The following is a 25894-nucleotide window of genomic DNA, read 5'->3' as shown; positions in this document are numbered from 1 at the left end:
GGAGCAGGACATGTCAAAAGTTGTCGCGCGGTGTGGCGAGGATCGCAGTCGTGCTGCATGAGAGGGGGATGTTGCGCGACGTACCAGTACACGCTCGGAAAATGCTACCAACATACCGGTCGTGACAGAAATACATACCTGAGAAGAAAGCACCGACGAACCGACGTGTCAGCTAGAACAAATAAATTCAAATTTGTTGTCCCCGACGCCATGATGAAAAATAGCCGAACACTACCGCCACCCCTATAACGGTTCGCGTTGTTTTGATAGCTTGATCCCGAACCCCCGTGTGTTCATATAGGAAGCGGTTCGCGTCTGCGCTGATTTGACAGAAGCGTTCGCTCGCTTTGCTGGTCGACCGTTAAATTTGGGGGGGACAGTTTTGAAACACCACTGTCACGTCGGTTCGTCGGTGAAGAAAGCTTCCTCTTCCAAAGATTATTTTGTATGTGAATACATATTATTTTCACGATCTTTGTCTTCAACCCTCTTAATCGTGGAATACATCGATCCTTGTTCTCCTTTCCATTTCGCGGAACTTGGTACGATGCTGTTGGACTTCCTCATGTCATCAGATCGTTTCCGTCTTTTTCTGGGAGTAGAGCCTCTCTTGCTTTCGGCGTTCAAATTTCATTTCAACCAGACACAATTATGGCTCTTCCCAACAGATTCATTTTCAGCATCCCTATATAGCTTTATTGCTCGATTCAAAATCCATACCGGCTCACGGTTTCCAATTTTTGGTTCCACTGACTTCCATTACTTCAAACTCGCTTTCCACAATTAGCTTCATAGGATCTCTTACTGCAGCATCATCATCGTCAGGAGCGGCTTTCTTTTGCTGATGACTTACCGGTATTTTCGCAGAATCATCACCTTCTTCAAAGTATCTTGGATATGGTTCATTGACATTCTCGACATGAGCATCCCCTGCTTCGTCCTCAGTGTTAGCGCCTCAACACTCAGGTCCCTCAAGCTCAAGTTTCTTCGCCTCTTGATTGAAGAAAATAGGAATTACCATTGTTTCGGAGCCAATGGACTGTAATTAAACGCGGAAATACATTTTACTTTTTACGAAAATACAAAGGTTTTATTTTTGCTACTGTCTTGTACAGAGATCTAATTCACACTGACTTTTTGTTTTTTTTTTTCTCTAAGGGTCTGTGTCAATTGGCGAATTAAAATTAATTTTCACTTAAACTTGACAGTTCGATAATTATTTCCTTAGGAAAACTGTCAAGTTTAAGTGTTGAACTGTCAAATTTAAGTAAAAATTAATTTTAATTCGCCAATTGACACCGACCCTAAGAAAGCGCGGCAAAAACATCAGGGCCGCACTCCAGGTCGGATTCGATGTCGCAGTCGACAGGGGTGTGCCAATATCCAAACATACACCCCCACCTTGAGGTCACTGGCCTCAATTTACAGGAAGCACGCAAAACTTGTGGATAGGTCGCTGATAAACAGTAGTACCACGTCGCAGCGTAACTGTTCGTACTACGCCAGACGCGTCCGGGTGGACCTCCTGAACACGTGCTAATTCCCACTGGGTGGGCGGAGCGTTGTCGTTCTTTACTAGCACCAACTGGCCCACCGAAATGTTGGTGTGAACGGAACGCCACTTGGTGCGTGGCTGCAAACTGGCGAGATATTCATCCTTCCAACGCGACCAGATTTGCACGGAACGGTGTTGCATGTCCTGCCATTGATCCAAGCGATTCCGTGGAATATGCCGAACGTCAGGTTCCGGAATTAGGTTCAGCGGTTGGCCGACCAGAAAATGGCCGGGGGTTAGTGCCTCGCAGCTGTCCGGATTACTTGATAATGGACACAATGGTCGACTGTTGAGGCAGGCTTCGATTTGGCACAATATCGTTGTCAAGTCTTCGAACGTTGTTGCTTCTGTCCCAAATTCCGCTACCAGGTGGCACTTCACGCTCTTGACGGCCGCCTCCCAAATGCCTCCCATGTGGGGCGCCGACGGGGGGTTAAACACCCATTTGATTCCGAGGTTAGAAAGATATCGTTCTGCATCCTTGGTGTGTGATTGGATCTGATCTACGAATTCTCGCAGAACACGGTCTGCACCAATAAAATTGGTACCATTATCTGATCGGATTTCATTTGGATAACCGCGTCTTGACACAAACCGCTTCAGGGTGCTGATGAAAGTGTTTGTGGACATGTCGCTCGCTGCCTCCAAATGTACTGCACGAGTTGATAGGCACACGTAGACCACGATGTACCCTTTGCTGACTTTAACGCCTCGAACGCAGCCAGCCTTGATTTTGAGTGGCCCTGCGTAGTCAATGCCAACATACGCAAATGCTCTTGTCGCCAAAACTCTCGCCGGGGGCAGGTTTCCCATCAGTTGTGTTGCTGTTTTACCCTTCAAACGAACACATCGGGTGCATCCACGTACTACGTCTCGTACCACCGTCTGACAACCTACGATCCAAAACTGCTGATTGATTACTGCTGTAAGCAGTGTTGGCCCAGCGTGAAGGTTCTGCAAGTGAAGCTCCAGCACCAGAAGTTGAGTCACCCGGTGAGATTTCGGCAAAATAACTGGATGTTTTCTGCGTACGGTTGGTCTGAATTTTCCAGTCGCCCTCCAACGCGAATTGTCCCAGTGGAGTCCAAAAAAGGGTGCAAAGCGGCAAGTACGTTTTTGGATGAGAGTAACTTACCACTTCGAAGTATCTTTATTTCAGGTGCGAAAACCTCATGTTGAGCAGCCCGTAGTAGCTGCAGCTTGGCTTGATGGATTTCACTTGGAACCAGCTGCCCGATGTATCGCTGTTCGGTTCGAGATTTAATGTTGTGGACGAATCGGTTGACGCAAGCCAGCGAACGTACGATGAGGTTGAATCTGGAGCGCCTTTCGAGCAATTGCTGCTCGACCAAGTAGTTGTCCCGAAACGGAATGACTGAGGTTTCGGTGGTATGCATGATTTTCATGTTTCTTGCTTCCGGTAGTTCGTCGCTGAGAACAGGCTGAACTGCATTCGATGGCCATTCCGACTCGTCAGCGCTAAGCCATTCCGGGCCATGGAACCACAGCTTGTGATGAACAAGTTCGCTTGGAGAGATCCCACGTGAAGCACAATCCGCGGGATTTGACTCGCTGTTGACGTGGCGCCACCGGTCACGAGGCAGGAACTCGAGAATAGCAGACGTTCGGTTTGCTACGTATGTTTTCCACGAACGAGGGTGCGACGATAACCATTGTAGCACAATAGTGGAATCAGTCCAGGCAAAATGTTCGATTTCCAGATTCGGCAAGGCCTCAGACACCTTCTTCATGAGCTCGGTAAGTAGCAGTGCACCATTCAATTCCAATCGTGGCAGTGACACTTGCTTAATAGGGGCCACACGAGATTTTGCGGCAACCAGTACAACCGTGATGTTTCCTTCGTCATCAATGCACCGCGAGTATACGACGGCAGCGTAGGCCTGCTCAGACGAGTCCGAAAAACCGTGCAGTTGGAGTTTGCCACGGTTATGAGTTACGAATCTTGGGATCCGTATCGTTTCCAACTGACGAAGTTGTTGCTTAATTTCGACCCATTCCGACTCGATGGCGGTGGGCAAGGGATCATCCCAGTTGACATCGTACAGCCAAAGGTATTGGTACAAAATCTTGATTTTAACGATCACAGGTGCCAACCAACCAAACGGGTCAAATAGCTTCGATGCATCCGATATCATCTGGCGTTTGGTGTTGATCGCATTGATGGGAAGGTTGACCTTGAACCCGAATTGGTCGTCGTTCGGATACCAATGAATTCCCAACGCCTTAACTGCATCTGCTTCATCCGAAAGCTTCACCGGTACTGATGCAGGAGAATCGTCCTGTACCAGATTAGGGCAGCTTGAGGACCATTTTCGCAGTTCGAAACCGGACTTGGACAGAATATCGCTTATTTCCTGCTTGATGCACGCTGCTTCTTCTTCGTTGTTGGCTCCTGAAAGCAGATCATCCACATAGAAGTCGTGAACGATACGCTCAACTGCTGCTGGATGTGTCGATGTATAGTCCTTGGCGGACTCTCTCATGGCTCGAATTGCAAGGTAGGGAGCTGTCTTCGTTCCATATGTCACCGTAGAAAGGCGATAGTGCTGTATCGGAAGATCTGTGTTTTCACGCCACACAACACGCTGGAAATCGCGATCGTCTTCGCTCACCACCACCTGGCGGTACATTTTCGCGATATCTGCGCTAAATGCCACCTTGTAGGAACGAAAACGCAATAGTACCGACAGCAAGTCGGTATTGATGTTCGGTCCTGCCAACAATCGATCGTTAAGGGATACGCCGGTAGATGTACCGCACGAGCCGTCAAAAACGACGCGCAGCTTCGTCGCCTTGATCACCGCGTGGTGCGGTAAATAGTAGTGCTCCGAGGTCTGTTTCTCCAGCTGGTCTGCCGGAACTAGTTCCATGTGGTTGAGCTCCAAATACTCACGCATGAAGTTCACGTACTCCTGATGGAACTCCGGGTTGGATGCGAACCGCCTTTCCATGGACATGAGCCTCTTCGTTGCAGCCGACAGGGATTCACCAAGGGCGGGCTTCGAATCGTCGAATGGTAGTTTCACGATGAAGCGCCCGGTAGCATCGCGTTGCGTAGTCGAATCGAAATGTTCGATGACCTTCGTTTCCGAGGAGGTGAACGGGGGTGGCTTGAAGATTTCCTCGTACTCCCAGAACTGTTGCAGCGTTCGATTGAGATCCATCTCCGTGTGCAGACTGACTATGGCGTGATTTCCTTGCATTACTTCTGCTTCGTCGTATCGTCCTGCTGCGATCCAGCCGAAAACAGTACTCTGGGCCACCGTTTGGCCGCTTTCGTCTTTGACCTGACCTCCCTCCAAGAGAGCAAGAAAGACGTCTGCTCCTAAAATCACGTCAATTGGTCCGGGCTTATTGAAAGTGGGATCTGCCATCTCTTTAACGTTCTCCAGAAGCTTCATGTTCCCGATGTTGAATCGTTGCGATGGGAGAGTGGACGTTAGTTTACCGAGGACGTAGGCGCTTGTCGTGATGACAACATTTTCGTTGAATCGCGAGGCGAGGTGCAACGTGACGACGCCGCGAGTGGTACCGGCAGCTTGCTGGCCAATACCAGTAACCACTACTTTTCCGTTACGCCTTACGAGTCCCAGCTTTCGCACGCAGTCTTCCGTTACCATCGACGCTTGGGCGCCGGAGTCGATCAGCACTCTGACACGGCCAAATGTACCGTCGTCCTTGCGCACTTGTACTACCGCGGTCGGGAACACCGGAATCGACGGCTTGGTATCGACGGCAACCGTCAACGAAGTAACTATCTGCTCCTCCTTGGCTGACGAATTTGGCGATTCACTCTTCACCGTGTTGTCTGCTGGGGCGTCATTTTCCTTACTCACATTCGGACACAACAAGGTGTGGTGGCGTTGTCCACAACCCTGCGTACGGCACACCGACTTCGACAAACATGATTTCGCTGAATGGGACGCCCGCAAGCAGTTGAAGCACAGGTTTGCCTCCTGTGCGAATCCTCTTCTTTCTTTCAGGTTCATTTTCTTGAATTCTTCACACACAAACGTAGCGTGTTCACTGGAACACTTCGCGCACTTTTTGTCCGTGGTCATTGCCACTAATGCTTTCACTTTTTTCTCACTCACTTTTGATTGTTCTTTTCTTAGCACTTCTCCGGTTGCTTTCTTCGAGAATGCCGAGCATGTCTCGAGCATCTCACACCTCTTCTTCACGAACTCCATCAATTCCTCGAAGGTGGGATTCTCGTTGTCGACCACCTTCTCCGACCAACCAGCACGAGTTTCGTTGTCCAGTTTTTCCAGCGTCAAGTAGATCAGCCACGGGTCTCGGCCTTGATATTCGATCCCCAGCGTATCCAGCTGCTGGACCACTTCGTCGAGCGTCGAGGCGAGTTTGTTGAGTGATTGCGATGAAGCTTGTGTGATTCCCGGCTGATCCATAAATTCCCGTACTAAGGCGAAAACCGTGTAACGCTTTTTGTCGTAATGACCGGTGAGCGTGTCCCACGCATTCGCATAGTTGGCACTGGAAATGGTGAATTTGTTGACCAGCTGCTTTGCGTCTCCTTTCAAATAAGATAAGAGGTACTGCATCTTCAAGGAATCCGAAATATCCTTCCGATTGTGGATGGTTGACACGTAGAGGTCCTTGAAGGTCATCCAGTTTTTGCGTTCGCCGTTGAAAGGGGGAATGTTTATTGCTGGCAACCGCACTTGGGGTACACAACTCGATGCCTGTTCGCCGCTTCTGACAGCATAGTCAACCAGCTCGCCGCCATTTTGCGCCAGCGAAGTGCCGGCAGTTCTGAACAACGTTGACTGATTCAGGAGCATTTGCCGCTGCGTCTCCATGAGCAGCTTCATCGCTTCCCTCCAATCGTCGGGTTCTGCATTCGTACGCTGGCTGCACGTTGATTGCTCCTCCTCGATCAAATCCTCGAGGGCATCTCTCGCCTTGTAGAAAGCTCCGAAAAAGTCCTCTCGCACATTGAAAACTGAAGCAATCGCTGCTGGATCCTCCTGGTTTTCCTCGATTTCGGCTTGAATAACTCGGAAGCTGACCGCTGTCTCTTTGAGCTGGTCCAGCCGATCCATAACCTCGCTTCGGGAAGGTTTCCGCAGGTGGAGGTCTTTTACGACCGAAAGCTCCGCTTTCACCCGAGCTATAAGCGCATTTCGCTTGCAGATGAGCTTCTCCATCCGGCTGAGAAGGTCCAAAATATGTTTCGGAGCCAATGGACTGTAATTAAACGCGGAAATACATTTTACTTTTTACGAAAATACAAAGGTTTTATTTATGCTACTGTCTTGTACAGAGATCTAATTCACACTGACTTTTTGTTTTTTTTTTTCTCTAAGAAAGCGCGGCAAAAACATCAGGGCCGCACTCCAGGTCGGATTCGATGTCGCAGTCGACAGGGGTGTGCCAATATCCAAACAACCATTATTTCTTGTCTTCGTAGGTTGATGGACGCTGTAGCAATCTCCGGAAGCTTGCTCCGGAGTCCAGTTTGAATTTAATCACCTCTTTTCGTTTTTCTTTGGCCGCGCCTCTGTTAGCCATGAAAACGACTGCTTTGGAACTGGAATCACTTGCCACATTCGCATTCCTTTCTTGCTTCCAGCATTCCTTTTGAAGAAGATCTTTCTTTCCGCATAGGTAGCACTATTACCTCTGAACTTTATGTCGTCCTTTTTTTTTAACAAACGCCGCCGATGTCTCCTTGTTGGTCTGGTATCGTTCCATACGCTTCGATTCCTCACTCAACAGCCGGATTTTCATCATTTCGTTTGTCAGGTCAGCTTCAGCAAGATTTTCCAATACCGTAACCAGTGGGTCAAATGATTCCGACAACGTGAGCATGAGTGCCGAACACACATCACTTTCTTCGAGCTTAGTGATAAGCCAAACCGTAAAATAGAACAACGCGTGTACAAGTTTAATTAATTTATTTATGCGTCTTCTACTGACAACGGTTGGAATTGAACTAAAAACTAAGAAGCACGCTGCACGCGTGAGTGGTCACAACGACGGTGGTCACTATGGTTACGCATGACGGTGCTGGCACATTCAAACGATGATTGCCTACTACGATGGTTTCATCACTCCTCCTCAAGAATCGTTTCAGCCAGTCCCGGTAATCTACCTAGCTCATGCAACTTGACTTGTCCCATCGATTTGATAAACGTACTTGACAAATTCTTGAAGCGAACAATGACTTTTCGATTTGGAGGCGGTTCAGCTTTATCCGTAAGACGCGTCGGTTCATCGTTGGATGACCTTGCCAAATGTAACTCTTGGCCGTATCTCGATGGTGGCATACCCTTGGTATTGCGAGTCGACCGACGCGGTTCTTCCACGATTGGCTAATCCTCAAGCTGAACATATTCTTCTTGCTCCTCCTCATCCGAAAATCACTCGAATTCACACTCCATTTCAATGGATTCGTTCAATGGTGCTGTTTGCTGCTTCGTTGATGAGCCAAGAGGAACCTCCGTGTCCAGCTCATGAAGCATTACTTGTTTTGGAGTAAAACTGCGTACCGTATTCTTCATGGGACACTTGTCCTGGAATATAGCATCTCGACTGATAGTGATTCTGCTGGTTGCCACGTCCAAGAACCGGAACCCTTTTCGGTTTTCTTCATATCCGACGAAAATCATCCTTCTGGCTTTCATGTCACACTTTCGTCTCTTCTCTGCAGGTACATGCACGAGCGCTTCACTGCCAAAAACGTGTAGATGTTTGTAGCACGGTAGTCGTCCAGTCCATATTTCGTGTGGTGTCCTCGGTACTGACGACGATGGTAGCCGGTTCTGCAAACAGTTTGCCGTAGTCACTGCTTCACCCCAGTATTTCGTCGGAAGATTGGATTCCGCTAGCAAACACCGCATCATGTCCATCAGCGACCGATTTTTCCGTTTTGCCACACCATTTTGTTGAGGACTATACGGAACAGTTTGTTGCAGCACAATACCATTCTGCCGTAGAAACTTTCCCAAAGACACGCTCGAATATTCGCCGCCACCGTCGGATCTGATGACACGTGGCTTCTTGCCAAACTGGTTAGTGACCAGCTCAACAAACTCCTTAATTTTCTCCTCCGCTTCTGATTTGTTTTTCAGCAGGTATATCGTCGAGTATCTGGAGTGATCGTCGATCATCGTCATCACATAACGATTCCCTCTGGGAGTGGAAACGTCCATTGGCCCACAGAGATCGGTGTGAACCAAATCCAGTACAGCATCAGCACGCGATTCTGAAGGTGCTCTATTCATTTTGGCTTCACTATATATGGTACATACTGACCTGATTCCGCAATCGACCATGGTGAGGTCAGTGCCCATCTTCTCGTCGACGATACGCTGCAACGCTTTGGGATCTCGGTGGCCCAAACGTCGGTGCCAGGAATGCTGGCAGTCCTCACGATGCGTGGCTGCCACTGCTGCGGCTTCAGGTTGCTTCAGTTGATACAGACAACCGTTACGTTCACCGACGACCACCACGTGACCGTCTTTCAGTACCTTGCATCCGGTTCGGTTAAACACGACTGTACAGCCTTCATCCGCCATCTTGCTCACCGACAACAGGTTCCCCTTCAATTCCGGCACGTACAGAATTTGCTTCAACGTAACGGTGCGCTGCTCGCCGTGCTCGTCAACCGTAACGATGTTCCCAGAACCAGTCCGTTGGGATAGAACCTTGTTACCATCGGCCAAAGTAATGCTGCTGCTTACCTCCGATGTGACAGATGTGATAATCGCCGCGTTGCTGGTCATGTGAGACGTGGCGCCAGAGCCTAAAAACCACGTGTTTTCACAAGATTCTGCCAGTCTCACGATAAAGCAAATGTTGCTGGGATAGTGCTCGTCGTCCTTCGTGATTTTTGCCCTCTGCGGTTGCACTCGTGTATCACCATTTCTGTCCTCTGCGAATTTTCTACAGTCCCGCCGGTAGTGGCCCTCCTTGTGGCAATAGTGACAAACCTTCTTCTGCTTCTCGGCTGGTTTCGATCCGCCGTATGTTTTCAGTGCTTTATAACTATCTCGTCCACATTCTCCGAAGCGGCGCTTCCAATCATCTACCAATTTGCCTTTGATGAACTCTAGATCAAGTTCCTCGTCGGGGCGACTTTCGAGAGCGGTAATGAGGTTGTCGTAGGAACTGTGCAGACTCGACAGCAAAATGGCTACGATCCAATGGTTGCTAAGCGACTCACCCAAGGCTTCCAATCGGTTGGCTAATTCCGTTACCGTGGCAACGTGTTCGGCCATGTTGCCGTCCTCGTCCATCTGCAAACGAATCAATTTTCGCAGCACGTGGATTTTGTTCACCAATGACCGCCGCTGATGAAAATTTTTCAAGCTGTCCCACATTCCACGTGCCGTTTTCGCCTTCATCACATGGACAAGCTATGTGCTTTGCAGAGCAAGGCCAATTGCCGCACGAGCTTTTCCATCCTTCGACAGCCATGCCGCGCTTGGGTTTTCCGGCTTGTCGCAGGTCACCATCTCCAGCAAATCCTCCTTGATCAGCACCAGCTCCATGAGGTAGCTCCACGTCGCGTAGTTGGTTTCTCCAAGCTTTTCCATCAGCACCTTCGCATCGGCCATTTCTTCCAAATTTACAGGTCACTTATTTTCGCAGAAATCTTCCTGGGCTCATAACCTGATAAGCCAAACCGTAAAATAGAACAACGCGCGTACAAGTTTAATTAATTTATTTATGCGTCTTCTACTGACAACGGTTGGAATTGAACTAAAAACTAAGAAGCACGCTGCACGCGTGAGTGGTCACAACGACGGTGGTCACCATGGTTACGCATGACGGTGCTGGCACATTCAAACGATGATTGCCTACTACGAGGGTTTCATCACTTAGAACCAGCCATACACTCTTAAATTCAGAAACTGATCTCGGTAAACGGTTTACCGAGAATCCAACAGCTGTTGGATTACCGAGATCTCGGTAAAGTTTTAACGACATCTCGGTAAAACTTTTACCGAGATTCAGTAAAATTTATTACCGGATTCTCGGCTGTTGGATTCTCGGCAATCCGTTTGCTGAGGTCGGCGATTTAATTTAAGTGTGTACAGAATTGACGCACCAAATCATCATGCTTCCTGATAAGCGTTTGTCTTCCCGCCGACTTCTTCATGACAGCGTCTTCAAGGTTCTTCCAGATCGCCCTTGCCGATTCTTTTCCTTTCACGCATCCATGTATTCGTCCGCAATGAAAATCATCAACAGAGCCTTAGCTTTGCGATACATACTTACTTGCTTTCAGTCCTGGGCATCCACGGTGGTGCAGAGGGCCGGATTGAAAGATCTCCATCCTGGGCGATCGCCGGCCTGCGATCGTTGAGGCTGCGGCGCCATGAGCCTCTGGGTCTGCGTGTGCTGCGATGTCCTGCTGGGTTCCAATATAACGCTTGCAGATTTCGTTTCCGCCCCTGCGTAGAGTTTGGCCGACCCACCTCCACTTTCGCTCCCGAATTTCTGTCGCTATCGGCTTTTGATGACATTGACGATGGAGCTTCACATTGGAGATCCAATTGTATGGCCACCATGCTCGAATTATATACCGCAGGCATCTATTGATGAAGACCTGCTAGCAGTTGTTGAGTGTTCTCCACTGATACACACCAGGTTTCACTGGCGTATAGCAGCACAGATTTCACGTTCGAGTTGAAAATTCGGATTTTGGTGCGTCGACTGATCTGGTTGTTTTTCCATACATTTCTTAAACTCGCAAAAGCAGCCCTCGCCTTCTTGATCCGTCGTGCACCTATGTCGCCATCGGCCGCCATTTGGCTACCAAGATATTGGAAGCTTCAACATTATCCACTGATTGCCCAGCTATCGTAAAGCTGGAAGGGTTGAAAGTGTTTACGTCCAACGATTTGGTCTTGTTGACGTTGATGGTAAGACCTGCCGCTGAGGAGCGATTGGCAAGATAATAGAGTTAAAAAACTATAGAGGACGAATGTCGCTGCTGTTCCCTTTGTTCTCGTTCGCAAACATGTCGGGTATCTAACTGTCAAACTGCATACTTAGTTGCTTTGACACTTATATCCCTGCCTATCTTCACCAGCAAACAAACAGTCAATGTTATCACTTTTCTAACGAAGAACATCAACTAAATTGCATACACTGGCGAAAATTCCAAGCATTTTTGAGTCGAAACTGACTAGAAGGTTACACTGGCAAATACATATGATAATAACTGCCCTTTACTGATACAAAAGAGGTGGCAAGTTGTACCGAAAAAGCATAGTGAAAACGAGCATTTTTCATGCTAAAAAGATGAAACCGCGAACGAACTGTTGTTACGCACAATTGTTGATTCGGCGTTATTTTTCAAATATTAAAACAGTAGTCTTGATGAAGAATAAATAAGAAATCGCAATTTAATATACTATTCACAACGACGCAGCCATTCACAATAGTGAATTTAATCACAGTATTCCACAAATCTCCAATTACCAGTCATAAATGGGATTCACATCTTATTCTACTCTACTAACAACACTTATTTCCAAGACAACCGTGGAAATGCTAAAGATTGTTTTAATAAAACTCTTTCTCACCGTTTTGGCTGGCACCCTGCATGCACCATTATCGATTTCTTTTTTACTGTTCCGCTTTCCTCTAAACTTTACGAAGTCATGCAAATACCAAAACATTTACAATCTTTTACAATGACATTGTTAACGCTTACTCTGCTATTGGAACAATTTAATTTTAAGTACCTAAATTGTAATTGTATAGTGAACCGCGGGTTCAACCACCGATCGGTTACGAATTTCCTTGACCAGTACCAAAGGCATAAACATTTTTCAACAAAGCTCAATTTCTTCTGATTGTCACCTCTTCGTTCAATCGCCGATTTCATCAATAAGTTTGTATTATTAAAAGTTGAGTGTTTTCATGGTTCACCGAATAAACACATGATTGATGCTACATAATTCATAACACACCAAGGTCCAAGCGCATCATATCGTCTCACTCACTGGCAATAATTTCGAGGGGACGCTTCGAATTGAGCGCTGTTGTAATTTTCATCACATATTCGAAGAAAATTACTCGATGTACACGGAAGTGATAGCCTGAATGCTAAACAAATTGTCAATAACAACATACCTTTTAGATGTGGATCTGATACAAACCTCCACCTCATCACACGTTTACGGCACAAGTCTTTCCCCCCGGATCATCACTTTTACAAAAGCGCACTTATCACTCGGCTCTTTTCTATAGTAAATATCTTCTGTATGCTACCTCAACAGCACCGGCAAACATGAGAAAACAACACGAGATGCCAATCATTTAATTTAATCACTTGTACCTTACACCCCAATCGCTGCAGAATAGACAAAATTTAGCTTTTCTTTCACATTCCACTTTCACTGCTCACCGACATGTTGCGACAAGATTGGCGTCACCCACTCATCGTCTTCCACTTTTTCAATTTTCCCCTATTGCAACCGCGAGAACAAAACCACTTATTATGTGTATTCACAAAACATTTTATTTGATTCATTTCATCGCTTGATTAGCCGCGCGCTTTTTTTTATCCTCGTCGCCACTTGTGGTAACCGCGTGTGGATAGCTCGAGTGTGTATAAAAGACTGATCATTCTTGAGCGACGCCGCTTGTCGGCCCACCGCGCAGATGCGCGTATGCATCGGTGTGTATCGTATAATCGTTATTGATAAGGTACCACAGTATATATAATATCGACATTAGTCAGATAGACATCGAGCATGACAAGCGCCTCTAGCAGAATTTTTTTTATCTGTGTTAACGAGATTTTTAGCCGTGGGCTAGTTCATCTCGGGACCCTCGCTTTACTTCCCTTCCGAAGGAAGAACTCACATTTTGTGAGTTTGTCGGGAGTGGGATTCGATCCCAGGTCCTCGGCGTGATAGTCAAGTGTTCTAACCATCCAACCAGATCCGCTCCACCTCTAGCAGGATCTGTATACCCCACTCAGTTACTGCCTCACGTACCTACCTACAGTGATTCAGGTTCAACTGCGTTACCTACATTGTGATTTTCAGCGAAAGCTTGTACACGCGAGGAACTCTTCAAAACATCGATCATGATGAAAGGTTTTTCAAAGAACAAATATTTACAATTTAGGTAGTAATTCATTTACCTATGCCTGTCGATTGCTATTACACCGTCGCGGCTGCCTCCGGTGGAAGCGTTCCACCGTACCGTGCCATTTTCTTCTTGAGCTTATCCTCGAGCCACTGCTGCGGGTGCATCTTCTTTCGATGGGCTGCCCGATTGGCGTTCGAGTTGAACGTCCGATCGCAAAAGTCACAACTGTACAGGGTAACGCCGGTGTGCGATGCCATGTGTTCCTGCGGGATAGACAATTCTGAGTTATGAGGATTCCTTGTGATAAAGAATAGAAAGCACCTTACTTTTAGTGAGAGTTCCTTCTTGAAGCCCTTGCCGCACACCGAGCACATGTGGTCGCCCGTTTCGTGATGCTTCATGTGGTACCGGTAGGCGATGATGTTCTTGCACTCCTGGCCGCAAATTTCGCAGGTCTTCGTGCCCGAGTGCAGTCGCATATGGTGCGACAGCTTCGGTGTCCAGGCATTGCAAACCTGACACTGGACCGGCGGTTTCTGCGGCTTCTTCTTGATCGTTTCGTCGTGCGACTCCAGATGGGACCGGTAGGTGGAGTAGATGTGGAACGTCTTGGCGCACACGTGGCACACGTAGTTCAGCTCTTTGGTGTGCACCGACTTGTGGTGCTGCTTGAGGATGGCCTCGCAGATGAATCGCCGATCGCAGATGCCGCAATGCCACCGCCTGTTGTGCCACCGCTCGTGAATCGACAGGAACTTCTTGTGCGTGAACATCTTAGGGCACATGCTACACTTGAACGTCTTCGCCTCGTCCGAGTGGTTCCGGTCCATGTGCCGTCGGAGGGATTCCGTGTGGGGAAGCTTTCTCTGGCAGACTTTGCACTGGAATTTTGTCGGATTCAGATGGAAGTGGACGTGATCAACGAGTCGTGGCTTTTTGTTGAACCTCTGACCACAGCAGAACACGTACGACAGCTTCTTGTGCTCCAGCATCGAGTGTTTCTGCAGTATGAGGAACGTGTCGAACTTCTTGTTGCACGAATCGCACTCCAGGTTGATGAACTCGGCGATCATTTTCTCATTCTCGGCGTCTCGCTTGGCTCTTTCGACGAATTTACGCTTTCGCGTGCCATCCCCTTCTTTCGGGTCAAACTCTTCGTGAACCTGGAAAAAGAAAGAAACAGCTTGTTTACACGCGTTACCTGGTGGAAATCGCATACCGTGGTGCTTCCATTACCTACCTTGGAATGCCGCATCAGTGCCTTCCTGGTGGAGAACTTCGTGAAGCACACCTCGCAATGGTACTTCTTCTCATCCTCCGGGGTGTGGAACTTCTGCACGTGCCTCCTCAGCGCGTCCCGGTTGAGACACTTCTTCTCGCATTGGGAACATTTGAACCGCTCCGGATTCATGTGGAACCGTACGTGGTCTACGAACCGATAGCTGTTGGCCAGTTTAGACTCGCAGCACCGTATGATGGCACGTTTGCCGTGCTTCTCCTTGGAATGTTTCTGCAAGTCGTCGAAGGTGTCGCTACGCTCCCAGCACGTGTCGCACGTCAGGACCATGTTCTTGGACACGTACTCTTGGATTTCCGCCAATTCCGCTTTCTTCAGTCTTGTTCGTTTTCCGATTTGGAATTCTTCCTCCTGGTAGTTTGGATCCTCGTCTCCATCGTCATTGTCAAAGTCGTCATCATCGCCATCCCCTGAACTGTCCGATTCGTTCGAATCGTCTTCTTGTTTGTAATCGTCATCGTCACCGCTTGCGTCCTCACCTCCGCTTGAAGGTGCCTCTGCCTTATCTTCTTTGGAAACCGTAGATTCATTCTCCTCTGCGTCCGATTCTTTCTTCTCCTCCGTTTTCGTTTCTATCGCACTAACCACAATCTCTTCCTGGACAACTTCCTCATCCTCCTTGACTTCTTCTTTCTTCAGCTCCTCCGGTTCCGGGGAGTGCGCAGCTCGGACATGTCTGCTCAAAGATTCTCGGTTGACGCACCGTTTCGTGCACTGAGGACACTTGAAGCGATTCGGATTCAGATGGTATCGGATGTGATCCACGAATCGATAGGCGATCGCGAGTTTCAGGTCGCAGCACACCACCGTTGCCCGTTTCTGGTGCTCTTTCATGGAATGCTTTTGCAGATCGTCGAACGTTTTGCACTGCTGCGAGCAAGTATCACATTTCAGCGGCAAGTTCTTCGAAACATACTTCTGCACCTCATCCAGCTCTTTCTTCTGTACTCTTGTGCGTTTGGGTTTTTTGCTTTGTTGAGATCTACTCGAGGACCGAAGCGATCTTCGTTTCGGATTATCTTCTTCCTCCTCCTCCTCGTCTTCCTCCTCAGCCTCGCTGGAATCTTCCTCTTTGGTCGCAGGCCAACAGTCCATATCCTCATCGATTTTCGTAGGATCCTCCAGTTCTTCTGGTTCGAAACTTTGGGGAATCTCTTCTTCCTTGATCTCCGGAATCAGTTGGATCTGGAAAAATGTATTCCGAGAGTGGAGTTCCTCCACTCGGCTGTAGAACCGGTGGAAGTCTTCGATTTGGTGCCAACAAGGCCCGCATATGGTGCTCTTCATGTATTGGCTCTCCTGGTGAAGCATAGAGTTTGAAATTTGAGTTTCGGGGAAATGCAAGGTGTGAAAGCATTGTACTTACAGTGAACCAGAAGTGTTTGTGCAGTGCAGTCTGAATAACTGTGTTGTTCAATATCGTGAGCGATTCATCGCCAGAATCGATGCTCTTAATGCACGTTAAGCAATCGGTCGTCATCTGTGGAAACAAAGTACATAAGTTGTTTCAGAGTTCATGGAGAGATAATATTGAAAAATTCAGGGTAAGCGCAATGTGGCAATTCTGGGTGACTTCCATCAGAAGCACGACGAGTGGCGAACGAGAAGAATGCCACCAGAACTTAAATGCTATACTGCTGGAACCCGACTCAACAGAGAACGGTATAGGCTGACAAGAACATTGGAGGATCGAGTCAACCTAAGCCAGAAATGGCAGCACGAAGTGATGATTGCTGAAGCACAGGAAATCCTAGATCGGAACGATGTGCGGAAATTTTATGTAACTAGTAATGATGTGGGGAGCAATACTGCGCCAGTGTCTGTCATGTTTAATTACCCTCGCAATTACAGAGAAGGAAATTTGCGAAACAATGCAATGGTGGCAGCAAGGTGGAAAGAGCACTTTGAATATTTGTTGAGTGGTATGAACGAAGGTGTACCAAAGAACTGGAACAACATAGCTGTTAACGATAAAGCAATGGAGACACCAACACAGGAAGACCTTAAACGAGCTGTTAAAGAAAAGCTGCTACGTGAACTTCTTAAGCGCGAAACCGAACAGTTACACCAATCAATCCAACAGACATATTTGGCAGTAGCAGCCAAAAAAACCACACTGCTGCAACAAAGTGCATAGCAACTTGTTATTACATATAATAAAGACGTCCTTTTGTGACCTAGATGTGACGCATTAAACCATTTCTTCAAGCATACCTTTCAAATACGCCGTTTTGGCGTCACGGGCCTTACGATGGATCCTCTCTAGCAGGCAACGATCAACAGTCAATGTTCGAAACATCGTCTGCTTTGCCATCAGTGCGAAGAACTAATCGTAGTCCGTAGCTCTGCGAAAAACCATGAGCGACGATCTCGCATTATAACGTACTGCATTGCCGTTCAAGACCTGTTTGGTCTTGAAAATCCACGGATGTTTGCTGGCCGTCAGTCCTTGTTACAGACTGCTCCGACCGGCTTGGTTAGACTGTCCTGTAGGAGTGCATAATCTTGGTATGTACTTGCATGGAGTTACGCGCTCCCGACCTTGCGCAGCGCCTCAACACCTGTGACTCCGATAGATATGAAGATTGTCATGGTGGGAGCGCCCTCAGCACCACCTAAATGTTTGCATGCGCTTCATTCTGTATGCGAATAAAAAATTCTTCATCGGATTCGGATGCCTCATCATCGGGAATTTCTTCAAATGTGGGCCGAGGTGGTTCAGCTTGTGGGTTTGTTTCTACTGGCCTGTCGTTGAATTCCAAATTAATGAAGCTTCCGCCCAGGACTTCGGTAATTTTAGCTCGAATAGCATGTACTTAACACGCTCGTACTTTACTCGGTTGACTTTTGGTGGATAATGCCGACCTCGGTAAGGCGCTTCTGAATTGATTTATTACAGTATTTCTTACCGTTATCGCTCTTGATGACCTTCAGCCAAGCATGGGAAAACTCATTCGCTCACCCGAATGCCGGCGATGCAAAATAGCAAAAAGAACGCCAACAACCCAATGCTGAGTGAGAGCACGGCGCACTAGGAACGAACGCAACACGAACGGCTCGCCACCGACGCCACCGAAGCGAATCAGGAGAGAAACAAATAGAGAGCGAATTGAATCAGCTTGCATCGGTGTATACGAAAAGAACGTTCGCTCTCTCAACTACCGAGTGGCATTCAGCTGATTGGCGATTAAAAGTTGAGGTTATGTCGTGAAAATTTGGAAGTTTGAAAGGGAAATACCAGTTCCCCATCAGTTTAATCATTAGTTTTTTGGTAAATTTATCGATAAAATGAATTTTTCTACCCCGATCCCACATTGAATTTTATCTGAAACGACTCAATCACTAAAATACGAAATGGGATTTCACAAAACTTAACCTCACTTTAGGAGGCCAATTGAATCAAATCGCACTCACTGATTCAATTCCCAGTACTGAATGCTTCCACTGAACGCCAAATGAACGTTCCAATATGAATGCTCTCGCACCCGACTCAGAACGCAAACATTCGTTCAATCTTGGTTCGTTCGCCTTCGGCACTCAGATTCGGTAGCGATTAATTCGGCCGTCGTTGCTTGCGTCGCTCGGTGCTCGGCTATTAGAAAGAATGGGCAATGAAAATGGAAAGATTTTGCTTGGCTGGGGGAAAAGCACAATCGCATCAGATTGTGCGTGGATGTGAGTGAGGGATACGCAATAAATTAATGATTTTTTCCCATCCTTGCCTTCAGCTTGATTCCGATTTGCTTTAGAACTGGGTGTAGCACGTGAGTTTCTGAAGTTCTCCAGGAAGTAGACGAATATGCGCCGCTTCCACAAACGACTAGTAGTACCGCTTCTACCTAACAAGGTTTCTTCCATGGTCCGGAAAATTTAATTGTCCGCATTTAATGTCCGTGTGGACAGGCTTCAATACGCCGGTGGCTCGATGACCGCTGCTTGAAAATGGGAGTCGAATTTGCTTACCCATGGCACACACCGTACAGTTTTCCATCGCTGATTCCTTGAATTCGATCCTGGATGCAAAACCGTTCAGCTTCACGAAGCTTCGGGCTTCGTATGTTAAGGTGTCCCATTCTCCGATGCCAGACGTCCAAATTAGCTAGCGTAGCTGCAAGTGACAGAGTGGATTTTTCGAACCGAAATAGGCCGTTTTCACATCGCGGTTATCGGTTGCAATGCCGCGTCGATTACCTTCACCCAACAGTCTTTGCAGTCAAATCGCTTCCTGGGATGCTTCGGAAAGGGCTACAAACTCCGCTGTTGGGGTGGACAAGGAGCGCAGGTTTGCTTCCTGCAAGCCCACGAAATTGTACCTCCACAATACTGGAACACGTACCCGCTGTTGTTAGATTTCCGATCGGTACGGCATTCTGCCCAATCGGCGTCGGCGAAACCAACCAGACCAGAGGAATCACCGCTGCTGCTCAGTCGAAGCTTCATGTCTGCCGTCCCCTTCAAGTAACGAACCGTTCGCTTCAGTTCGTCCCAAACACGTTGGGTAAGATAACTCATCTTACGACTCAGGATCGAAATCGCCGCTGCAATGTCAGGTCTGCTGTTGACTGCAATGTACAGCAACTGCCCAACTACAACCTTCTGGTATTCCAAATTCTTTGGAAGCAGGTCGCTGTCCTCTTCTACCTTGCAGTATCCAGGATCGATAGGCACGCTAGACGCTTTGGCATTCTGAAGACCGGCAGATTGGACAACACTCTCGATATACAGTGAGGATTCGCTCGTTGGGTCACGACTGCGCCCCGATTAGCGAATCGTGTTCGTTCGTTGGGGCAACTGACAACTGATCAAAATGCTGTAAACACACGCAAGTGACGAAAAATATGTCACGAAACACTCACATACTTGCACAAACGTTCTGTATATAGGAGCTGCGATGCGACGGCGGTCAGACGTCAAACTCTTTTTGACATCGATTTTAACATTGACAGTGCTTTTTAGTTGGGTTTTGCCCCAACCAGTGAACATTCAACTATCGAGACAACTCATCTAACGAGCCGCCAACGAACGAATCGGGACTGTACATACTTCCACTGGCTGATGAAGAAGTCTCCATTTTCATCTCGATCAACTTCGATGCCCAAATAAACCTTGATGTCACCGGGACTGGTAATTTTGAAGTTCTTCTGCAGTACCAGCTTCAACGCACCTACGGTGCGCTCATTCTCACTCGCCACGATAAGGTCATCCACGTCGACGAGAACGTAGCACCACTTGCCACCAACTCGCTTTCTACAGAGACAGGGATCTGCCTCACAGCGCTCGTATCCATCCGCTACCAGAACCTCATGAAGACGCTGATTCCACGCACGAGCCGCTTGCTTAAGCCCGTACAAGGATCTCTTCAAACGGCATACCTTGCTTTCCTTTCCGCTGACGACGAACCCCGGAGGCTGCTTCATAAAAATCTCCTCCTCAAGGTTGCCGTTTAGGAACGCCGTTTTGACGTCGAATTGCTTGACGCACATTTTCTTCTTGGCTGCGACGGACATCAAAGCACGAAAAGTCGCATGACGAACCACAGGCGCGAAAACTTCACCGTAGTCAAGTATACACCCATTTGCATCCGATGGCGCGGCTTCCGACCGGCAGGTCGACCAATTCCCAAGCGTCGTTCTCTTGCATCGATGCCAGTTCTTCCAACATCGCTTTGCGCCACTCGTTGCTGTTTGGACTTGATAACCCTTTCTTCAAGAATTTCGGCTCCTCCTGAACCGAAGTTTGTGCACTGCACGCATACCGTTTTGGGATTGCACCAAGGATGGGTCTAGTGGATCTCCGGGGCGTATTGACATCCACGCACGGCATGTTCGGACGAGAGCCGTCACCGCTACATCCAATCATTCATTTGGAACTTCCCAGACCTCATCGTCATCGGATTCGATTTGCTCATCCATCGGCTGCATTCGTTGAAACATGATCGATGGTACAACGAGATTTTCCTCCTCGGAACCTAGACCGGACCCGCAAGTACTCAGAAATTTAACGTCACGGCTAATAGTTACCTTTCCTATTGCTTCATCGACTAGGCGGTATGACTTCGACACCTCGCTGTACCCGACGAATCTCAACTTGATGGCCTTCCGATCCAGCTTACCTCGCTTCGAATTTGGCACATGACAATACCTATGCATCTACGCCGAACCGCTGAACATGTCCAAGATTGGGCTTCTTCCCGTACCACCGCTCATATGGTGTACCGCTGATTGATCGCGACGGCAGTCGGTTCCGCATTTAGTTGGCCGTCATTAACGCTTCTCCCCAGAAACGGTTGCTCAGGTTTCCATCGATGAGCATGCACCTGGCCATTTCGACAAGGTACCTGTTCTTCCGTTCAGCTACCCCATTTTGCTGTGGCGTGTACGGCGCAGTCAGTTGACCAACGATGCCATTTTGCTTCAAAAACGCCTTGAACTTCTTGCCGATTCACTCACCACCAGTGATGGAAAACCGTGAGGAATGCAGCTGAGTAGACACAAACGCAAAGCTATCCTACTCGTGAACAACAGAAGCCAGAATATATTCGCACTTCCTTCACTCGCGAGCTAACGAAGCTGGTCGCACTCGTGATTGATTCGCGAAGCAGCTCTGAACATTTTTCAATTTTGTGAAAAAAATGAATTTACACGGCCGACAGATTAACTTTTCAGGAACACTAAAGCACAAAACACTACTATCCGATGGATAATTACTTCTTTTGCTATTTAAATCGCACTAAAATGCAATTCCCGCATCTCCACTTGTTCTTCGCGAATAAAAATTCATGAGTGTTTTTGTTTTTGTTTTGCTTCATACTCGTGAAGCAAGCGGGTGCGAATAAACTCACACACGGCTTACTCTCGGCACCGTGAGTAAACCGTTTGTTGCTTTTACACTCGCGAGTTGATTCACGATGAGAGTGTTTCCATCTCTGCTCACCACCCCGATCGGACCGCAAAATTTTAGGCTTCCTTTCGAATTGCGTCTTGGCCATTTCAACAAACTCCTTTGCTTTCTCGAGCGCTTCGTTGCGCTGCTTCTTTTTTGTCCACTCGTCAATGAGCTTACCTTTCACCATGTCCAGGGTCAAATCTTCCTCCGATCGAGCTTCGAGAGCAGTGACCAACGTCTCGTACTCCTCCGGCAGACAGCTGAACAAAATGGCGACCAGCCACTGGTCATCCAGGATTTTCTCCGGCTGCAAACTGTTCAGTTTCTCGAACAATTCCGCCAGCTTCGACACGTGCGCTTCCATGTCCCCGTGCTTCTCCAGGCGTAGGCTGCAGATTTTCCGCATCACCAAAACTTTCGTCGTCAATGTCTTCTCCACGTGGAAATTTTCCAGAGCATTCCACGCCTCCGCCGCCGATTTGGCTTTCCTCATGTGGATGAGTTGGTTGTCCTCCACGGCCAATCCGATTGACGCCAGCACTTGCTCGTCCTTAGTCCTCCACGCGTCCGTGGCCGGTTCCGGTTTTGCATCCGCTACCGCCGTCCAATTGCCCTCCTTGATCAGCAACAGCTTCATCCGAAAGCTCCAATTGTCGTAGTTGGAGCCATTCAGCTTCGGAAACGACACCAGCCTGTCTCCCATCTTGATGGAGGAATACCTTCACCAGTTCCGATTGCGGTCGCAATGGCCCATCACCTATTGGCGGAATTAGGGAGCGCGAGCGAATCGGACTGGACTGGAAAAGAAATCAACTTAACAGTTTACAATTAACGTCTTTATTTCTATTATTTTAGAATACAAACTAAAAATTCAAATTGAAATTTTCAAAGCATGGACTGCTTCGATTGTCGTTGGCATGCTGCGTTGCATTCACTCGACAGGTTTTTCGTCCAAGCGTGGGGCAATTTTTCGTCACGTGCCCTGGTTGCTTGCAATGGTGGCACACAATTGATTTGGCTTCGACGCGCAACATGGACTCACCTCGCCGGATCTCTCGCTTCGATTGAGGGCTTCATCCAGCAGGCGGGCTTCATCGTCAGCTCGTCTTCGGGGCGGCTCTCCAATGCGGTCGTCAGCGCTTCGAATGATGCCGGCAGGCTTTGCAGAATGAGCACAACCGTCAGCGTAGCTCCCAATTCCAGCCCGGCGTTCGCCAACCGTTGGAACAAATCCTCCATCTCGTGCAAATGGCGTACAAATCCGCTTCAGAAACGAAACCTCCGATGTGAGCGAGGTTTTCTGGTGGTGGTTCCTCAGCGTCTCTCAGATTTGCTTGGCCGTGGTGCACTTACGGATCAGAGACTGCTGCGTGATTCCGACGAACTTGGCGTCTCCGTTTGTCCACGCTTCCGTGACCGGTTCTGGTGCGTCGTTGGTAACGTACCTCCACAACTCCTCGCGCATCAGCAGGAGCTGAAAACTCCAGCTCTCGTAGCTGTCGCTTCCGAGTTTCTCCATGCTGAATTTCTCCATCTCGTCGATAACCGAAAAATCCAATTGCGACGCGTCCTCGAACAAAATTTACGGTTTCCGGTGCTTCACACGCGACCGAAAAGGAAAACTTTTCTTTGTAAAACTTCCGAATGGCCCATAATCTATTGGAATGGAGTGGCCGCAGATCGGACAGCGAAATAAAACACGTGTGTGTTCCATGAGCTACTACTACAAATTAGTCTATGTTACTACAGTAAAGTGAAAATTTATTTCTCTAATCTTATTGCTATGTGCACTATGTGCGTTACCATGGTGACAGGTACTAATTCAAATTAAGTCAGTTCTGTAAGGAATCCCAGGAGGGCTCCTAGAAGGAACTTCTGGATGATTTTCAGAGGGAACTCCTGGAGGATGCCCAAGAAGAACTCTTGGAGGAAACGCAGTAAGAAACCCTGGAGAAATTCAAAAAGCGACTAAAGATAGAATTCAGTAAAGTCTCTTGGAAGTATTCAAAATCAAAGTTTCAGAACTAGGGGCAGGACAGATACAGCGAGAGTAACTCTGTTATCGAAGTATTGCTCAGAATTCCTCAGGATTGCTCTGGATCACTCTGGTTTTCCTGAAATGTTGCCTGATACCAGTGAAAAATCGAGCAGTCTTGCCTGATTTCCCGCTTTGTAGGGACGTTTCTGAATGGATTCGAACAAAAAGAGTTACTCAGGATTGCTCAGAGTTGCTCCGGATTGCACAGTGTCTTGCCCCTAGTTTCAGAAGGAACTCCTGTTGTGCACAAGTACCGAAAAAAAAACTCCTACAGAAATCCTACAAAGAACTCGTGGTTCGTGGATGAATCTTTTTCGACCGCAGTTTCTTCTGGAGCCTGTAGTAAGCCCGACTTCCGCTGATGATGCGCCTTCGAATTTCACGGCTCACGTTGTTGTCAGCCGTCAGTAAGGATCCGAGATAGACGAATTCCTCCACCACCTCGAAAGTATCCCCGTCTATCGTAACATTACTACCCAGACGGATCCGTTCGTGTTCGGTTCCACCAACCAGCATGTACTTTGTTTTTGAGGCATTCACTACCAGTCCGACCTTTGCTGCTTCGCGTTTCAGGCGGGTGTACAGCTCTGCCACCGCTCCAAATGTTCTGGCAATAATGTCCATGTCGCCGCAAAGCACACAAATTGACCGGATTTTGTGAAAATCGTTCCCCGGCTGTTGAGCCCGGCTCGTCGCATGACACCTTCCAGAGCGATGTTGAAGAGTAGGCATGAGAGTCCATCACCTTGTCGCAGTCCCCAGCGAGATTCGAATGAACTGGATAGTTCACCCGAAACCCTTACGCAGTTTTGCACACCGTCCATCGTTGCTTTAATCAGTCTAGTCAGCTTCCCAGGAAAGCTGTTTTCGTCCATGATTCTCCATAGCTCTGCGCGGTCGATACTGTCGTATGCCGCTTTGAAGTCGATGAACAGGTGATGTGTTGGGACCTGGTATTCACGGCATTTCTGGAGGATTTGCCGTATGGTAAAGATCTGGTCCGTTGTCGACCGGCCGTCGATGAAGCCGGCTTGATAACTTCCCACGAACCCAATCGTTTTAGGTGACAGACGACGGAAAATGATCTGGGGTAGCACTTTGTACGCAGCATTCAAAATAGTGATCGCCCTGAAGTTCTCACATTCCAAATGGTCGCCTTTCTTGTGAATGGGGCAGATTACCCCTTCTGTCTACTCCTCCGGTAGCTGTTTGGTTTCCCAGATCCTGACTATCAGCCAATGCAGACAGGTGGCCAACTTTTCTGGGCCCATCTTGATGAGTTCAGCTGCGATACCATCCTTACCAGCTGCTTTGTTGGTTTTGAGCTGATGAATGGCAACTTCCCTCAGCGTGGGAGTTGGTTCATTTCCGTCCTCCGCTGCACTGGCGTCGTCGTTTCCTCCGTTGCCATGGGCTCCCGTGCCTACGTTCTCCACGCCGTTCAGATGCTGATCGAAGTGCTGCTTCCACCTTTCGATCACTTCACGCCCGTCAAGAGGCCTCCGTCTTTATCCCTGCATATTTCGGCTCGCGGCACGAAGCCGTTGCGGGATGCGTTGAGCTTCTGATAGAACTTCCGTGTTTCTTGAAAATGGCACAGCAGTTCCATTTCTTCACACTCCCGAAAGAGGCGGGACTGCTGTCTCCGCTTCTGTTTATAACGTTCCACGTTCTGTCGAGTCCCTTGCTGCAGCATTACCGCCCTCGCTGCGTTCTCCTCCTCCAAACCCGTTCTGCACTCCGTCGATTTCGTTTCACGTACCCGGTGGTGCTCTCGGCTTCGTCGTTGATGGCTGCTTTCGCTGTACTCCAGCAGCCCTTTAGAGAAGCCTCATCGAGCTCGCCCTCGTCTGGCAACGCGGCCTCGAGATTTTGCGCGTATGCTGAGGCGACAACTGGTTGTTTCAGTCGCTCTAGGTTGTACCGTGGCGGTCGCCGGTACCGTACATTGTTGATGACGGAGAGTTTTGGGCGCAGTTTGACCATCTCCAGATAGTGGTCGGAGGCGATATTGGCGCCA

General features: G+C 48.3%; 2 protein-coding genes across 2 annotated transcripts in view; both read right to left on the bottom strand.

Moving 5' to 3' along the window:
- The window catches only part of LOC115269075 (transcription factor grauzone), a 30836-nt gene that overhangs the window by 2977 nt on the left and 1965 nt on the right, over positions 1 to 25894 (bottom strand). The window contains exons 2-5 of the mRNA XM_029877402.2: positions 16318 to 16431; positions 14895 to 16250; positions 13981 to 14817; positions 13707 to 13917 (exon numbers count right to left, since the gene is read on the bottom strand). Of these exons, the coding sequence (XP_029733262.2) occupies positions 13726 to 13917; positions 13981 to 14817; positions 14895 to 16250; positions 16318 to 16431 (2499 nt within the window). The 3' untranslated portion in view covers positions 13707 to 13725. The remainder of the gene's footprint in view (positions 1 to 13706; positions 13918 to 13980; positions 14818 to 14894; positions 16251 to 16317; positions 16432 to 25894) is intronic.
- On the bottom strand, positions 1418 to 6979 carry LOC134288562 (uncharacterized). The gene is made up of 2 exons (XM_062853750.1): positions 2691 to 6979; positions 1418 to 2478 (listed from the first exon to the last, which is right to left on the bottom strand). Exons 1-2 carry the CDS (start codon positions 6742 to 6744, stop codon positions 1418 to 1420), a joined length of 5115 nt encoding a protein of 1704 aa, XP_062709734.1. The 5' UTR covers positions 6745 to 6979.

The sequence above is a fragment of the Aedes albopictus genome, chromosome 1 (genome assembly GCF_035046485.1).
Source record: "Aedes albopictus strain Foshan chromosome 1, AalbF5, whole genome shotgun sequence".
Taxonomy (NCBI): domain Eukaryota; kingdom Metazoa; phylum Arthropoda; class Insecta; order Diptera; family Culicidae; genus Aedes; species Aedes albopictus.
Note: the sequence above shows the minus strand (reverse complement) of the source record. Positions and strands in the feature narration are given on the sequence as shown.

Excerpts from the sequence above, each read along its gene's own strand:
- LOC134288562 (XM_062853750.1), bottom strand. The coding sequence starts at position 6,744 with ATGGAGAAGCTCATCTGCAAGCGAAATGCGCTTATAGCTCGGGTGAAA. Across the intron at positions 2,479-2,690 it reads AATAAAGATACTTCGAAGTG|CAGTAATCAATCAGCAGTTT; the intron begins GTAAGTTACTCT and ends CACTGCTTACAG.